The following is a 16,061-nucleotide window of genomic DNA, read 5'->3' on the forward strand; positions in this document are numbered from 1 at the left end:
AGCCCTCTCGCGCTGCCTGCGGAAAGCAGCTTTGGCAAGCAGAGAGGAAGGCGGGCAGCACTCCTGTGCAGCCGTGCCTGGGCTGCTGCTTGCCAGCTGCTTGCCAGCTGCCACCTACATGCCCCCCATGCCCTGGGCAATAGCCCCTGCACCCTGCGCAATGCCCCCCATGGGCAGCTGGCCCCTGCCGAGGTGCTGCGCCCGGGGCTGGGAGCCACTCTGAAGTGTCATGCAGGGCTGGCACTGAAGCCAGGGGTGATGGCATTTCCCTCCCTGGGCTGAGCAAGGGGCCTTGCTAGCAAGCGCTGCAGCGTGCAGCAGGCTCTGGCTCTGCAGGGCTTGGTGGAAGGGCTGTTGCTGGTGCAGGAAGCCTGGAGATGGCAGGGTCTGTGGCAGGAGTGACAGAAACGGGTCTAAATGTCTCTGCTCGGCAAGGCCAGCAGCGTGCCAGCCGGGCAGCTGTTATCTGCAGCTCACAGCAGGAAGGGAGCCCCCGGGCACCGCCCCAGCCATCGCTCAGGTCCCAGGGACTGAGGGCGATGGTTCTGCCCCGGGCAGCCTGAGCCCGTCCCCCCGCCAGATGCTCATGGGCAGATTAACGGGTCGCAGCGGAGATGTCTGCAACTGGTGCATTTCAAAGTGCGCATTTGTGCCTGGGACGTGAGCTTCCCCAGCGGCGAGCCACGCTGCAACTTGAGATGCGGCTGCAATGCAAAAGCACTTCCCCTTGCATCTCTTTTTTTAATAGCTGAAAGTAATTTTTGCTTCTTTAAGAAAATATACATGCAAACCACAGCCCGTTGCCATGGTTACTACCGTATGCTACTGTGAATAGCTAATTTCACATCCTTAGACCTATAGGCATTGGAACACGTACTTCTTCTGGCCTTTCGCTGTTTCCCCCCTTGCTAGGCCACCGTCCCGCGGTTGCAAGGAAAGCATGTTGTAATTCGCCCCGCGACGCCGGAGGAGGCGGTGGCTGCGCTGCCACAGCCTGCAGCACGCTCCATCGTGCCTGCGCGGGAGGCCCCAGGTAAGAATTACGCTTTTTACCCCACTTTGTGGCCCCTGCCGGCCATGCAAATCGGCAGCAGAATAGGGTACAGTTGTTTAGTAGGTTATGGTAAGTTGCTCAGGAAGCTAAATTGTTTTATTCTGTCTGGATTCCGTTGCATCTACTGTGGTACATGGGTCTTGCTATCCTAAGAGAAGTTAGGGAAGGTTTAAATAATGCGTTAAAGAAACTAAATGTAAGATTTTGTTATGTAAAATTTAACAAAACTCTGCAGTTCTGAACAGTATTTAAAGTAGTAATGGGATTTCAAAGCACACCCCCCATGGTGCTCGCTGGGGTGCAGCGGGACCCCTCTGAGCCAGTGCCAGCAGCACATGGCCCAAACCTGGCGCGGGCATGTTTCCCTTCCTCTGGTTTTACTGTTGCTTTGGCAGTTAATCTCCTGCGGTCCTTACTCTGCTGGACAAGTTGAGAGGAAGATTTTTCAGGTGTTGCCAGAGCCCCGTGGGCTGGCTGAACGGCTGGCTGCACAGCTGGTGGGGCGGTGGCACCGGCGCCATGGCTGTGCCGCCATGCAGGCTGTGCCGTGGGCCGAGCATGGCTCCCCTGGCGCGGGGGTCCCCGCCAGCCCTGGGCGAGGCGGTTGGTGCCTATCCTCGCAGCATTGCTCCCCGGGACTCAACAGTAAAGTCTACCAGGAATTAAAATGACATTAATCCCCTGAGAGCGAACCTGCGGCTTCCTGCTGTGAAATCTGCTGCTGCAGGCTCGTGTCCCACCAGTTTCCATGATTAGATAGGGTGCTGGGTTGCAGGCAGGCTCCACCCGGGCCGGGCACCCATGCTGCTCCCCGGGGAAGCTGGGGTGCGGGTGGACCCTGGTGCTGCTGGCTGGGGTCCAGCACCAGCTGAAGGGCAGTAAAGACACCATCTTTGCAGAAAGCAGAAAAGGCATAGCGTATATAGTAAATATTTGCCATGAAATTAGCAGCGTGAATTTTACTTGTTTATATGCTTGCAGACTAGTAGAGATTTTAAGTATTTTATTACTTTTAACAAAAATATTACCACTTAGTAGCTGCAGGAGGCTTTAAAATAAAAGGACAATACAGAGGGAGGCCAAAGTCTGAAATGTGCACATTATCTTTACTAAAATGTGCATGCAGGTAATATTGTTAAACTGGGGTGGGGGGAAAATAAAAATGTTTTAGCAGGGCAGCACGGAAGCGATGGCCTCCGTGCCGCGGAGAAGCAGAAGCGGAAGTTCGTTGCTTCAGAAGCTGCCCTGTGCTAGCGGAGATGTAACCATTGCTTGCTTTATGGGCAAGGCTGAAATGTACATTTTGGGGAACTTGAGTTTTGTGAGTGCTGAACAAATTAGGGGCATAAGGAAGCAAATAGTTTCTCCAGGATGGCAATGGTGTTTAGTCTGTGTTTGAAGTAACCTGCATATCTGCCTTTAATGAAGGCTAGGGGTAAAAAAAGGAAAAATAGAGTACAAGGTTTATTTTGTGACTATCGTATCACAGCTATTTGGTATGATAAAATGAAGGCACAAGACATTTGCAGCTAGATGGATTTGCAATGAGATTGGCATTTGCCTGTTTAACAGACAGGTACAGCAGCACCTCGCGCTCCCCGCGGCAGGAGCTCTGCAGTTGCTGTGCAGCGAAGAGCAGCCGCTGCCGCCGTGGTCACCGTGTGGATGGGGGTCAGATGGCAAAGGAGACTGTGGAGCTCTTCATGCAGTTATCCGTTAAGTGCTGTTACTGTAAATCTTGAGAGCAGCTTTGCTTCTGGGTGAGCAGCTGGGAGTGCCTGTGCTGCTGGACAAACCGCCCCGTGCCTGGGGTGCCGTGGGGAGTGCAGCAGCTGCTGGTGCACCGACCCTGGCAGTGCTGCCAATGCATCCAGGCTGCGCCCGCCCAGCACTGGTCACACCGCTGCCTGCAGCCCAGGGATGTTTTGGGCTAGTCCTGAATTCAGTTAGGTTCTTACCCTACTTTTTTTTCTTGTTGATGTTGCTGTTTGATTTACAAGATCTCCATTTGATTTACAGCCTTACTCAGGAGGGAGTTGGGGTGTGAAGTGAAGTAAAGTGCTGGTGCAAGCCAAGCTGGAGGCGTTGGACCCGGCTGGCTGCGTGCGCCCCTGTTTGCGCACCTCCAGTCATCTGTGCCTGCCCGCCTATAGGCACCAAGCCTTTATAGGGCCCCCGCAGCTTCGTGGGTGGGCAGCGGGCTGCCAGGCTGGCTGCTTTTATGGAGTAACAATTGAAAGATGGTTGCTGGGTCGCTGCTTAAAGCAGCCGTGGTTTGTGTGTCATGGGTCACCTTGTCCTGCCATACTGAATGTCTTCAGAAACCGACCTCTAAGGAAGGGCTAGGAATGATCTATAAGGCATCCATAATACCAGCTTCCTAATTCTGCAGGCTGAAGTCATCTTTCAGAGTATTTATTGCATTTGTAACGACAAAGAGAAAATTTAAACATATTTTCACTTTACATCCCTAATGCCATGCCTGTTACAGCACGACTCAGGGTCTTTCCTGTAAATCTTTCCCTTCAGGCCATTTTGAAGCAGGGACTGAAGTGGGATGTGCTTTTATTCTCCTTGAGGTGTAGCTGTGAAGAGGATGCCGACAGCCGCCCTCACCCGGGGCACCCGGGACACGCTGGTGTCCCTCTGCCGTGCCTGCAGGGCTTTGGCTGGCCTGGGCCCGTTGCTGGCCCCGCGCCCCTCCAGGCCGCGCTGCGGAGGGAAGGGCAGGCAGCCGCTGCAGAATTCTGGAGGTCAGGCTCTTCCTTCATTTGAGCCAGGGCTGCATTTGCTCAGCCAGGAAGGTTCCTCTTTTTTGCTCCACATAGTGGAGCACATAGTGACTCTAAAACATAAAATATTACTCAGAATACTTTCTCTGTACACAACATGTTTCCCTCTTCCCTTGTCTCCTAATTTAGCTCTTTTTGTTTGAATGACATAAGAAGATAAGTGTATGATGACCTATTTTGTTCTCTTTCTCTGCTGTAAGATTAGTCCATCGTCTTGTATCCTGATGGTAGTGGTTATCATTATTGGATGATAATATGGGAGACCCCTGGATCTGAGATTTCAGCCTGGTTTCCTCTTTACCCTGTCCTGCCTGGACATCTTGTTACTGCAGAGCTTGTGCTTGGCCTCTGCACTCTGAGGTTCTGCCGCCTGTAACCTTTATAAACCTGTGTGAAAGAACACGTCTGCTTCACAGGATGTAGTGAGAAACGACCTCACAGATGAACAGGGTGCAAACATGATGATAAGGCAAAGCGGAGCTGGGCTGTGTCAGAGAGGGGGGCGGGAGGCGCTGGAGCAGGGCTCCTCGTGGGAGCCAGCACCAGAAGTGCCTGGCCAGGGCAGGGCTGCTGCCCCCTGAGTACCAAACCCAGCAGGCAGGTCACTGTGTGCTGCCACATGGAAATGGCCTTGATGGGAAAGTGAAACTAAATGAACCCAATTACCAGTGCAACCAAAAAAGGGCTCTGGAGCCAGGCCCTTTAAACTGGGGGTGGAGGGGCTGGGGAAGGAGCTGCTATTCCCACTGTGAACATCTCGGTGCCCACGTGCCCGCTCTGCCGCTGGTGAGGCCAGACAAGGAGGCACAGTTTAGACAGCAGGGTTTTTTTTAAAATTTTTTTTCAAGGTAGCTCTGTGCATGGAAAAGACCATTTGTGCAGATGCTGGCCTACTGAAGTTATTTAAGAGAAATCTGGGCAGTGAGGAATTTGTACAGAAAACTTTGTGACCGAACCAACCGCTTTGAACATGCGCAGCATACTGATGTAAACGTACAGAGAGGAAACAGCCTCATGTATTTCTTTGTGATGGAACAGAAACAGGAAAAGCAACAAATGATCCATTACAATATTCCCTCCCAGAGACTACCAAGGTGTGTGCAACCAATGCTGAAGTTATCTGAGCAGTACATCTGTACCACTGCTGCTTTATATAATGACAGGCAAAGTCATGAAGGTCAGGCAAATGTAAAACCATGATGGGATACTTTTTAATTGATTTTTTATTGATTTGTGGATTTTTTTATTGATCTGGATTAAATTTTAAACACAAGTGTAAATTCACCGCATCTTTTCCTGAGAGGGGAAAAATGAATGTTCCTTTTACATCTTTACAGTCTCTGTAAAAAAGTTTTACGGTTTCTGTAAAAAAGCCCCAAAAGATAAACAGACATATTGGAAAGCTCTCCCAGCCAGTGACATGCCTTTGTTTCCGTGGGTGCTCAGCCCTCCGGGATGCTCCCCGAGGCTGCTCGGCCTGAGCAGCCCCTGCGGCGGGAACAGTAGAGGCATCCTGTTTCCCACAGTGGGTTCAGAAGTGCCATGCGGTCTGTTGCAGGGTGCGATCAGAGCACGCAAAAAGAAAAGTTAATTATACTCATGCCAGGCTGTGTAATACAATAAAAAGTCTTACAAAGGAAACAGCTAGAGTTCAAATCTTGTGCGCAGGTAATACTATTTGTCTCCCAAAGTGAGGAATTACCCATTAAAGCTGAGAAGTGCATTATCATCTCATTTCACAAAACTAAGTCTGCTCAGTTCAGCCCCAAGTATGGATTAGGGAAAGAAGCATATTTAAAGGCAGATTTCTTCTAGTCCCAAGCCTAATAAATGTCAAAGCAAACAGCAAAGTGATGTGGCTTATTCTGTTACAGATTGAAGGATGTGGGGGAAGTAGTTCTGAGCAATCACCTGAAATTTCAGAAGTCAACAGAAGCTTGGTATCTATAAATGAATAACAGTAGTATTCAGTTGGGGTAGAGATGCCACTTTAGTGCGGATTTTTTTGTTTTGTTTGTAAGGTAAAAATAAATGTATTCTAGAACAGCTGGGTACTGGTAACAAGTGATGCTCAGAATCATAAACACAAATTATACAAGATTTGGGGGAAAAAGACAAGCATGAGAGGGAGAAGACGGAAAGTTCTCACAGATCTATAACCTCCAGAGCATGCGGTAGAAAAAATGAAGTTGGAACAAGGTGTCTGTGTTGATGATGTTTAACACAAGCGAGTTGTGCTCCCGATATCGGAGGTAAATACTGTGTCTTTTTCCTGGTCTTCTCTGATGTTGATGTGCCTCATAGTTTTCCTGTAGTCACTATTTGTGTTGTCTGGGGATGAACATCAGCCTCACATACATGGCATGGGAGTCCCAGGCTGTGGAAACAGAGGCTGAAATTAAACCACATCTGAAAATAGGAGCCTGCTTGGGGGAGGCAGGTTGTGGGTTTATCTTCTGGCAACAGAGCATGGCTGCACCACCGCTGCTTGTCACAGCACCCACCCCAAGCATTGCTGCGGCCACTGCACGCCGCTGCTCAAGGGAACGTAGTGTGGTAGTAATGCCAAAAATAGTGAAGAACAGAGGGATTGGAATTCAGAATAAACTCACCCAGGAGCATAAGGTGTAAAGGACAGAGGTGCTTGGAGTATCTGGTGTTTCCACACGAAAGGAGGTGAGCAGCAAGAGAGGTGTGGGGCACCAGGCACCCTGCGCAGCATGTGCACTGCAGTGTTAAACCAGCTCCTTTGGAGCTGGGTGCTGGGGCGCTGGCCTGACCTGTTAGGGCACCAGAAGGGAGACTGGACCAAATTTGAAAACTTAACCCCATGGAAAAGCCTTCTATAGCCTTTCTGTGTTTTACTTCTGAAGTGCGTGGTACCCTGCTCCTTGCAGCAGTCCCTAAACCCCTTCTCTCACTGTGCATACCCCCATGCTGCCATCCCTGCTGGTAAAGGACCGATGTGTACCAACTACGGAACTTCAGAAAAGATGTCTTTTTGGCATGGTGTCGATTATACTGGCAGCAGGACTCATCTGTAGGATTCACACTCTCTCTCTTGTGAACACTCTTTTATTTGATGGATCTTAATTTTCACAGCCAAAGCGAGGAGAAAGCTCTATGGAGGTGGAGCTGCGAGCATTTGACATGCCTGTTTTAGAATGCTTTCCCAGCCCAAGAGTGGTTAAAGCCTCGGTGGAAGATCCCTGTGGCCACTGCCATTCCTGAAGAGAGGTGGGAGCACGGGGCTGGCAGCAGCGGCTGTGGGCAGCCACGCTGGGCAACCAGCAACCCGCTGCCCCCATACCTGGTGACTGGGCACTGGCCTGGGCCTGGCACCCATGGGAGCTGCTCGTGGAGGGGGAAAGGGGTATTTCCTTGTCTTGACTATTTGTCCTACCGTTACATTTAGTGATGGGGACCAGGGAAGGACAGAAGCTGTTGGAGCACTCACCATGAGGCAACGGTTCTCAGAATTGTTGCCTATGGAAGAAAACAGAAATTGAAATTAAAAGTTTAAGGGAAAAGAGAATAATGGAGGTTTTTTGAAAACGTGTGTGTATTTGCATTGAAACGCACTCATCCTTGTCAATAAACAGTTGCTTCAGATGATATACTACTTTGGAAAAAAATACTAAGCATATGTCTCCTGGAATGATTGCAAATATTTGCAGGGTTTGGGTGTGATTTTGGCTAATACATGACTGCTGCCTTGATATGAAAAGACAAAGTCAGGGAATGCTGCCACTGGTTTTATTAAAATGATAAAACATAGAGAACTGAAAAAGTTTTCAAAGGCACAAGACTCTTTTATGGTAAATGGCAAAAGGAAGAAGAATTAACAATGTAAGAGGTGTATGGCGTGCCTTGGGGATGGAGCAGACTGCGTGTTATAAAAGAGAAGTATAGATCAAAAGAGTAAACCTCATCAGGGTCAGAGGAAGAAAGATCTGGAAAAGGGACGACAAAAGGTCACTTAATCCATTCCCTTGCCCCTGGCGGAATGGAGTGTACTTGAATCACTCCTCCAGATGAGTGCCTAACCCTGATTTGGTATCCTTGTCAGTCCTTTTTTTACCCTCTGAGTCCAGCCGAGTCTCTCTCCCTGCAGTTTAAGCCTATCTTCTTGTCCTCACCACCACTGACACAGAGATGAGATTGTTTCCTGCACTTTGCAGTGTCCTTAAATCTTGGAAGATGGTTGCTGTGCTTCCCTCAGTCTTGGCATGAGCGGGCTGTTTCCAGGTCTTTCCATCATTTTGACTCCACCACCATTCCCAGAGCTCCTGTCCCACTTCTTGAATCCTGGTGGGCTGACACTGGTGGGACCGGACCCTGTGTGTGCCCCCGTGCCCCCCCCACCTGGCAGCCTGCCTCTGGTCCCATGTTTAGGTATACATCCCTCTCCTGTCCCCCAAGCACCAGACTGTTGGGGTGCCTTTGCGCGTGGCCCTGGATGTGGGTGGCCTGGCAAAGTCGGACTGATGCCATGCCGGACTGACCTGTGCTGTTGTAGCTCCTTTTCCTGCAGGCACGCTGGGTCTCTTGTGGTGCCCAGGGAGGCTCAGCACAGCGCCCGGCCGCCGTGGTGGGTGCCGGCCACCAGCTCTGGCCGGAGAGGCCTCCTGTGGCGAGCAGCATGGCAGATGGCACAGGGCCTGGGGGTGCAGCTGCCAGCCTCGGGGCTGGCCTGGCCGGGGCCATGGCCGCTCTGCGCCGCGGTGTTTGCCAAGCTGCGGAAAGGCGGGAAGCGGGGCGGGGGTGGGGCGCGGTATTCTGGTGGCTCCGGAGGGAGCCCGGCCCCGCCGCCCCCCGGGCCTGGAGACACGGGCCCGTCCCGGGCGGCGGTGCCAGCGGAGCGGTGTTGCCGGTGACATTTTCCCCTCGCTTCTCTCCCCCTGCTTTGCCTGCTTTTTTTTTTTTTTTTTTTTCTTCTCCTCCTTTTTCCCTTTCCTCCGAAACCGGAGGCGGCGGCGGGGCCGGGCACGTGTGCTGGGGCTCGGGCACCGTGACTCATGAGGCGCCGGGCCGCGCCGCCGCGGGGAGGATGAGGGAGGCGAGTCCCCGGGGGAGAGCAGCTCGCGACGCCCCCGCTCTTCACCTCTCCCTTGGCTTCGCTGCGCCCGGATCCCGGAGGCTGTGCCGGGCTTAGGTGAGTGCGGCCGAGCCAGGCCCCCGCCGAGGGCTTGCCGGGGCGCGGGGCTGCCCGCGGGGCCGCGGCGCGCTTCCGGGCGGGCGGGGGCGGTGGCGGAAGCGGGGGCCGGGGCCGGCGCGGGGAGCCCGGGCCGCTGCCGCCGCCTCCCGCCCGCCCGCCGCGCCGGCGGCGCTGACAGCATGCGCCCCTGACTGGGCCGGGCCGCCACCGCCGGGGCCGGGCCGCCGCCCGCCCGCGGGCATGCCAGAGGTGAGTGCCGCCGGCGGCGGCAGGTGCCCGCGGCGCGGCTGGCCCCGGCCCGGCGCGGCCTCCCCCGGCGCGGCGGCTGCGGTGGGCCCCGCGGGCGGCGGCCTGGCGGGGGCGGCGGCGCGGTGGAGGCAGGGCGGGTTCGGGCCGGCCCGGTGGGGCCGAGAGCGGGGCCCGCGCTGGTGGAGCGGTGGCCCGGCCTGGGGGACTCGCCGCCCGTGGACCGGGAGCTCCCCCCGGCGCGGCCCGGGTGCCCGGGGCAGGCAGAGCCCGCGGGGCCGGGGTGGGCCGCCCGCTGTGCGGCGGCCGCGGCCGTGTCCGGGCGCTGCGGGGAGTGCGGCGAGACGCCCTGTGCGACGGCGGCATCCCAGGGGGGCGGGCGGCCCGCCGGCCTCCTGAGCGCGCCGCTCCGCTGCCGACCCCGTGGCGGCTCCCGCCTTACCGCGGGGACGGGGCGCTGGGCTTCGGCCTGGGGGCTTGGGGGGCGGGCTTCGGTTTTGGAGAAAGTTCTTGAATTGCGAACTTTGTTTTGCCCCGAGTTACTGCAAAGAGGTCGGTTCGGTAAGATGCCAGCGTAGTGGAAGAGAAAAACGCGGGGATGTCTTCTCTATAACATGGTTATTTTAGAAAAATACATGATTGTTTTTTTCCAGAAACTATTTATTTCCGTTGTTTTTTTGCGGGGGACCTGTGCCGGAGCGCTGGCTGCACCGGGGGCGGCCCTGCGCGGGGCAGGGCCCGGGCGGGGAACGGCGGCGCCGAACAAAGAACCGGCCGGGATCCTCGTTAGCGCTGTGGGAAAGAGGTTCTAATGAAACGGCACGTTCCGAAGTGACAACAAGGAAACAGTTTGCTTGATGAATAATTAACTGACGGTGCTTACTGCTGCGGGGGAAGTTTGAGGGGCAGAGCCCGAGGCCGGGCGCTTGGGAGCTGCGGTGGATCGCAGCGCCGGCCGGCGGGGGGACCTGACCCCTGCCCGCCCTGCTGGTGGAAAACAGCGCTGCGGCAATTTAACGTAGATACAAGAGAAAGAAGTCAAAGGCTTGGCGTCCCCAGTTGCACTGAAGTGGGTGACAGAAGTGCTGCCGGTGGAAGATTGTGACGCGGCGGCACAGAAAGCAGGGGGGTCCCTGCTGGTGGGGCTGGGCGGCTGGGGAGCACGGCACCCACCGGGGCGGGGGGCTGCGGGGGCAGCGTGTGCTTTCGCAGCGTCAAATTTGTGTCACTCTGCATTCCTCGGCTGGCTTCAGAGCAGATGTAGACTGAAAAGTAAAATGGAATTGGACTGCCCTGGATTTAAAAGCTGGGCTTTCTAAGCTACAAAACTTCTTCAGCCTTAGTTGAAACAGAAGATGTTTAAATAGAAGAGCAATGGTGATGACTGAATGTTCAAAGTTTCATAACCAGTTAGTCTCTAGACCTGAGAAAATTTTGAAAAGTTGCAGCCTGCACGTTGTACGTATGAAATCGCGGTTATTGTGGAGCCTGTGTAGTTTACGCGACACCTAAAAGTGTAGGATTGTGCTGCTGTTATTTACTTGGGCTACAGGCTACAGATTTCTTACTCTGATATGATATGAAAGATGAAGTGACGGGGCATATTTATTGTCTCATTTCCTTAAAGCCATCGTTAGATTAAATTTATTTTGAACGGTGGGCAGGGGTCTGAGTCCAAAGATGTTCTGTTTTACCATGAGGCAGTTGAATTGGTGGGCAAAGTTGGGGCATGATGTGAGCAATTTGTAATTCACTTGAGTAAGGAAACGGTGTTAAAGCTGTCCTGTGAAAACTCCCCTCAGCTGCAGAGGAGGGTATGGTTTCCATACATGCACTGCACAGCGCCAGCATTCCCTGTGGTGGGAACAGCCTTGCTTTGTGATTTCTTTTCATTTACCCGGAAAATCCTCCTTTATGCTCGTTGTCTCAGAAGTGTTGTGAAGCATGGCTGTGCCACGTGCCAGATAGGCGTGAGCTTCTTGTTTTTCTGGGCTGAAAGCTGTATCGCAAACATGGGAAACCACCAGCTCGGATGTATCCAGTGCCTGCTGACAGCCCAGACCCTCTTAGGCAGATGCCTAATTCACGTTCTTCACCCTCATGGCAGAAGGCATTAGGAGATTTAGATCTGGTGGATTAATGAGGTAATAATGACTAGTATCAGTCTTCAGCAGTATCAACAAAACAGTTTAATTAGTGAAAGCAGAGAACTCTTAATTTAAAATTTCTCTGGTTTATTGTCATCTAATTGCAGAAGTAATCATAATTCAGTCTTTACTCACAGGTTTTTCTGTAGGCAGTCAGGCCCAACAAGTTACTCTTTCACTGGCTGGCTGCCGTCAGCATACAGTGTGTCCGAGGGTTTTCGGCCCAGTTTGTCCTGGTGAGATTTGGGAGATGGCGAAAGCGTAATCCTAAGAAAGATGCTTGAATGGGGGTTTAGTAGGGTGCCGCGTGGGTCCTGGAGTGCCTTGGCATCGCAGTGGCCGCATGGCAGGCGCCTCGGTGGGGTGCAGTGCTGGTAAGGCTTGGTGCTGGACTGGTCAGCGAGGGGCACGCAGACCTTTGCTGCTGCTGGCGGTGCCGTGCTGGTGGGGCGTGTAAAAATTTCAGGGTGTTTTGCTGATTTTACTTGAGTCTGGAAGAGCTGTTAGTTCATTCTGCTGTGGGAAGTTCAACGGTATAATCAGAAATAAGTGTGAATCAAGCTGTATCAGGCCTTAAAATGTAGACATTCATTTTCAGTTTTGGGAAGAGGTTAGTTTTGTTTTGTGTTACTCCACCTCTTGAATGCCACTATTTTGTTGCTTCACAAAGTGTCAGATGCTGTTCATCATCTTGTAGTATCACTAGGTAGTAATTAGCGAGTTTATCTATATTCTGCTTCCTACAGCGAGGCCAAGGGTTAATAAACAAACATTTTTATATTCCTCTATGACAAATACCGCACAGTGACAGGCATTAGAAAGTAGCAGGTGCTTCTTTTGGTTTCTTTTAGAACTGGTTTTGCATGGAGGTTTCTGGTGCTTGTCCAGTTTGTATGTTGCAGGAGCACTGGAAATGCAGCTTTCCAAAATTTCACAAGCAGGAAAGATACTGTTGGGAAGAATGTGTAATGTCATTCGCTGCAGCCTGTTCTCCAAGGGATTTTTAGAGGACTGGTGAGTGTAGTCATTCTGTGGCCTTTGAACAGTGTCCAAGCTGCATCACTTTGCATTCTGTGTCAGATGCAAATCTGACTTCCCTGAATTTAGAGCCCGAGTATACAGGACACCTAGTATACATAGGTGTATATGGTGATACACATGGTGATGCATCACATCAAGCAGCTGAAACAAACATTAAATAGTCAAAAGGGTCCACAGGGCCGTTATTTTGGTTTCCCAGAGGAGACAGACTGTTAAAATGGTGTGTTTTTTACCGTACTGTCCAGGATCGTTTATGTGGCCACAGTAAAGGTTCTTATACATGTGGTGTAGATGAAGGTCTTGTGGCCAGTTCAGATTAAAACATACGCTTTTGTCTCTGTTTCCTTTAAGTACTTGTTTTATCCTGCTGCTTCAGCTTTAATGCGAAGGTGGTAATGGCACAGGAATGCCTGTAATTAGGAGGATGAGCCTTAGCACCTCTTGATGTCCAGAATAGAGGATGATTGCTACTTGGGAACTGCGTGTATAAGCTGGGAACATAATTTCTCTAGCACATCATTTCTCTGATGCCACTAACACAGAGGAAGTCATACCTGTTGGATTATAAAAGACACCTTGCAGTAACTATTCCTTACCTTTGCCTTACACCTGTTTTAAATGCAAATGCTTTGAAGACCAGCTCATTAGGATGAAATGCAAAGTTCTGTTCCCTTTTGTTGTCATGTTTTTATAATTTTTGTCCATGCTGGGGATGACTTCTGTAACTATGGATATTTCTAAAAACATTCCTGCAACTAGTCCTGTCCAGAAGGAATTTTACTGTGGTTTTATTTTGTGTGTTGTTAGATGGATTCCCAGTGTAAACAAGGAAGGGTACTGATGTCAGTGATCAGGTGTTGCCCGAAATGATCTGCTTTGGTACTGTTGTTCATTTGTAAGTGGTGGCAGAATAACCCCATACGCAAACGCGGTGGGTTCAGAGATCTGCTGGAGTGTGAGCAAAGCTCAGGTTCGTAGGTCCAGGATTTTGGTTAATTGCTTTATCTGCCTAACATCTGTAAGGTGTGGAGTCTGGCTGGGTTTGATTGCTTCGCTAGGGATCTCAACGTTCAGATCCCTCCGGCTAGTTATAGCCCCGTGCAGGGCAGAGGGGGCAGCAGGAGGACCCAGGGCAGGCAGGGGCTCTGGGGCTTTCCTTTGCTTGTGCATGCAGTGGTCTCCGCTGTTTGTGTTCCTTAGGGATTAGAGCAGTTGCCTATGATTATTATTTTTTCATTTTATTTTATTATCAGTTATGTGTTGTAAACTTAGCTTCCCAAGTAATGCAGCAAAGTAAAGAATGTTTCCCTCCTACTACCCCATAATTATTTACTGAAAGAATAAACGTGAATGGATTTTTATTGCTATCCTTGGTGACATTTGGAGTTTCTTCTGCTGTGAATATGTGCGGTTGTAATTCCCATTGGTGTCAATGAGAGTTCACGCAATTAACAAGGAAAGAGAAGGGACCAGTAAAACTGTGCCACATTTGTGATGAAACTCTTAATACATGCCAAGATAAAAGATATACACATTTAATAGAATTGAGAGGTGAAGGTTTTGCATATGGCATTTTATAAGGGACTGTGGTTCCTGTTAAGGACGTTCAAGCGAGTGAGCAGTCCACGTCACCCCTTCCCGTTCTCCCTTCAGTGGTCTGTGTAGGGTGAATATCTTAGTCATCACTTTGCTTGGAGAATAAAGCCAGTGACAAATGTTGTTTTACACTGTTAGGTGCATTCAGAACCAGCAGTAAATTGTCCTGCGCTGAGGCTGATTTGAAATGTCTTCCATAGCTTCAGTGGGAGCAGCAGGACGGCGATGGCAGCAGCGCTGAGCTGGTGCAGGTCAACGCGTGCAAGGCTGCTTGTGCCCGTTGGGCTGTTTGATGACTGCATGAGGGTTTGATGCATGCTGACCTCAGGATGAAATCCAGCTACCTATCAGGAGAATTGCTTTTCATTTGGGATCAATTTTTTTTTTTTAATGTCTACTTACTGTCAGCTAGTACTCTGTGAAATAACTCATGTTTAGCATACAAATGTATAAAAGAATATTTTTAGCCAAGAGATCTTTATTTTAGGTAGCTGGGAAAACTCCCTTTAGATGTACTATAAAGAAAAGAAGCCAAAGTTTGCGATGGGTGTAATCTGTCCTCGCTAAGTGCAGCTTGAATTTTCAATGGGATAATTGCTTTTTGGCATTAATTAGAAATATCAGCAGCAGTTTGTAAGGTAAAAAAAAACTTCTGTCACTAGGATGCTAAACAGTGCGCTTCAAGTTCATCTTGTTTGAATCTATAGGTTACACTGGAAAACCAAGGAAGCCAGGACTGAGTAAACCACAGCTGGCTGTGAGTTTTGTGTAGCTGGATTATCATTTCCCTACGCCAAGTGTATAATTGGCATTAACTCAGCATGGGGCATGGGCCAGCGTGTGCTGCAGCCAGGCTGCCCGCTTAGCCCCTGGGTCTGCATGTCCTGCAGTCCCGATCCCTCCCTGCCGGTGAGCAGTCTTGGAGAGAAGCAGCTCCCAGCCCTTATTTGAGCACTGTCAGAAAGCATGCAACTGCCTGTGTTGCTCTTAGGACCTTATGCTTTTGGCAAATATGCCAAGTATTTGTTTTCACAGAAAAATATCTGGGGACATAAATATGCAAGCTGTATATCGGTGGCTGAATCGGAATGCATTTCAGCACAACAAAAATAAATAAGTACTATACAGGTTAAAATATGTCTAGTCATTTGACATTTTGAAAAGTGAGCTGTTGCATGGCCCTCCGTTGCTAGCCCAGCTGCGTTTGACTCATTTTGTCAGTTCTTCCTTTCAATTTACAGGTGGTGGTTTAACCTTCTGCATACGGTCCAGTTTTTTCCTATTGGAAGTGCGTACCTTGCTGTCTGCCCCTGAGGGAGGCTGCTGTGATAAAGGGATTTTTTTTCACTTACATACTTGTCAGTAGCGTTACATTCAGAGTTAGTTCTTACAAAAGCGCGTCAGTTTTGTTTGCTGTGGCACAGAAGAAAATTAACAGAGTGCGCACTGAATTTTCCCCTTATCTTGCTATACCACATTTTATGTATCTTGTAGTGAGATGTTTTGTTTCTACGGTTGCAGACTTTGTGTTTCAGAAGATTAATAGACTTAGCAGCCCAGTTTGCTAAGCTTTGTGATGATAACAATGCAGTAAGTCATGAGACAGTTGCAGATCATCTGGCAAGGCAAAATACTTTTGGGCTTGAACTTGGAGCAGGTATTATTTGCAGAGAAAAGTAAAATGTTGAAAGCTTTGTAAGTAATGTGTCCTGACTTGGGTGGCTGTAAGTTCAAGTTTGACTGAAGAGCCTGCATGGGAAGCTCAGTTGATGGCATCTGTGTTCACCCTTTATGCGTGCCCACAGACAGAGAGAGACAGCATTTATGAAGTATACGCATGGCATTTAACGCAGCAAGTACGAAGCACAGAATTGTTCTTCTGGCCGAGCTTGGGTGTGGACGCCGGCGGTGCAGGCTGGAGGAATGAGAGCAGTGCGGTGCCGGATGCTGGCCTCTTGCAGCCGCTGTTGCCCGTGCCACCTGGAGCGGCTCCCCACATTCCTACTGCACTGCTGGCTCCCGTGCAG

At 50.8% G+C, this 16,061-nt stretch overlaps 1 protein-coding gene and 1 long non-coding RNA gene across 13 annotated transcripts in view; one reads left to right on the forward strand and one right to left on the reverse strand.

Annotated features, from left to right (window-relative positions):
- Positions 1-610: 610 nt before the first annotated feature.
- MBNL1 (muscleblind like splicing regulator 1) overlaps positions 611-16,061 on the forward strand; it is a 110,214-nt gene continuing 94,763 nt past the window's right edge. For 2 of the 12 annotated variants that reach the window (XM_080410270.1, XM_080410259.1), the window contains exon 1: positions 626-1,033. Coding sequence is in view for 1 of the 12 variants with exons in the window: in XM_080410260.1 (XP_080266386.1) it covers positions 9,245-9,253 (9 nt within the window). In the remaining 11 variants the exon portion in view is untranslated. Of the gene's footprint in view, positions 1,034-8,856; positions 9,002-9,100; positions 9,254-16,061 lie in introns of those variants that run through there. The other 10 variants (XM_080410261.1, XM_080410263.1, XM_080410254.1 and 7 more) reach the window with 10 other exon arrangements.
- Positions 1,040-8,484, reverse strand: LOC308072847. Its single transcript, XR_013931828.1, has 3 exons — positions 8,352-8,484; positions 7,304-7,332; positions 1,040-6,223 (listed from the first exon to the last, which is right to left on the reverse strand). It is a non-coding gene; the product is annotated as an uncharacterized lncRNA (long non-coding RNA).

Source organism: Falco punctatus, assembly GCF_963210335.1.
Source record: "Falco punctatus genome assembly, chromosome: 13".
NCBI lineage: Eukaryota > Metazoa > Chordata > Aves > Falconiformes > Falconidae > Falco > Falco punctatus.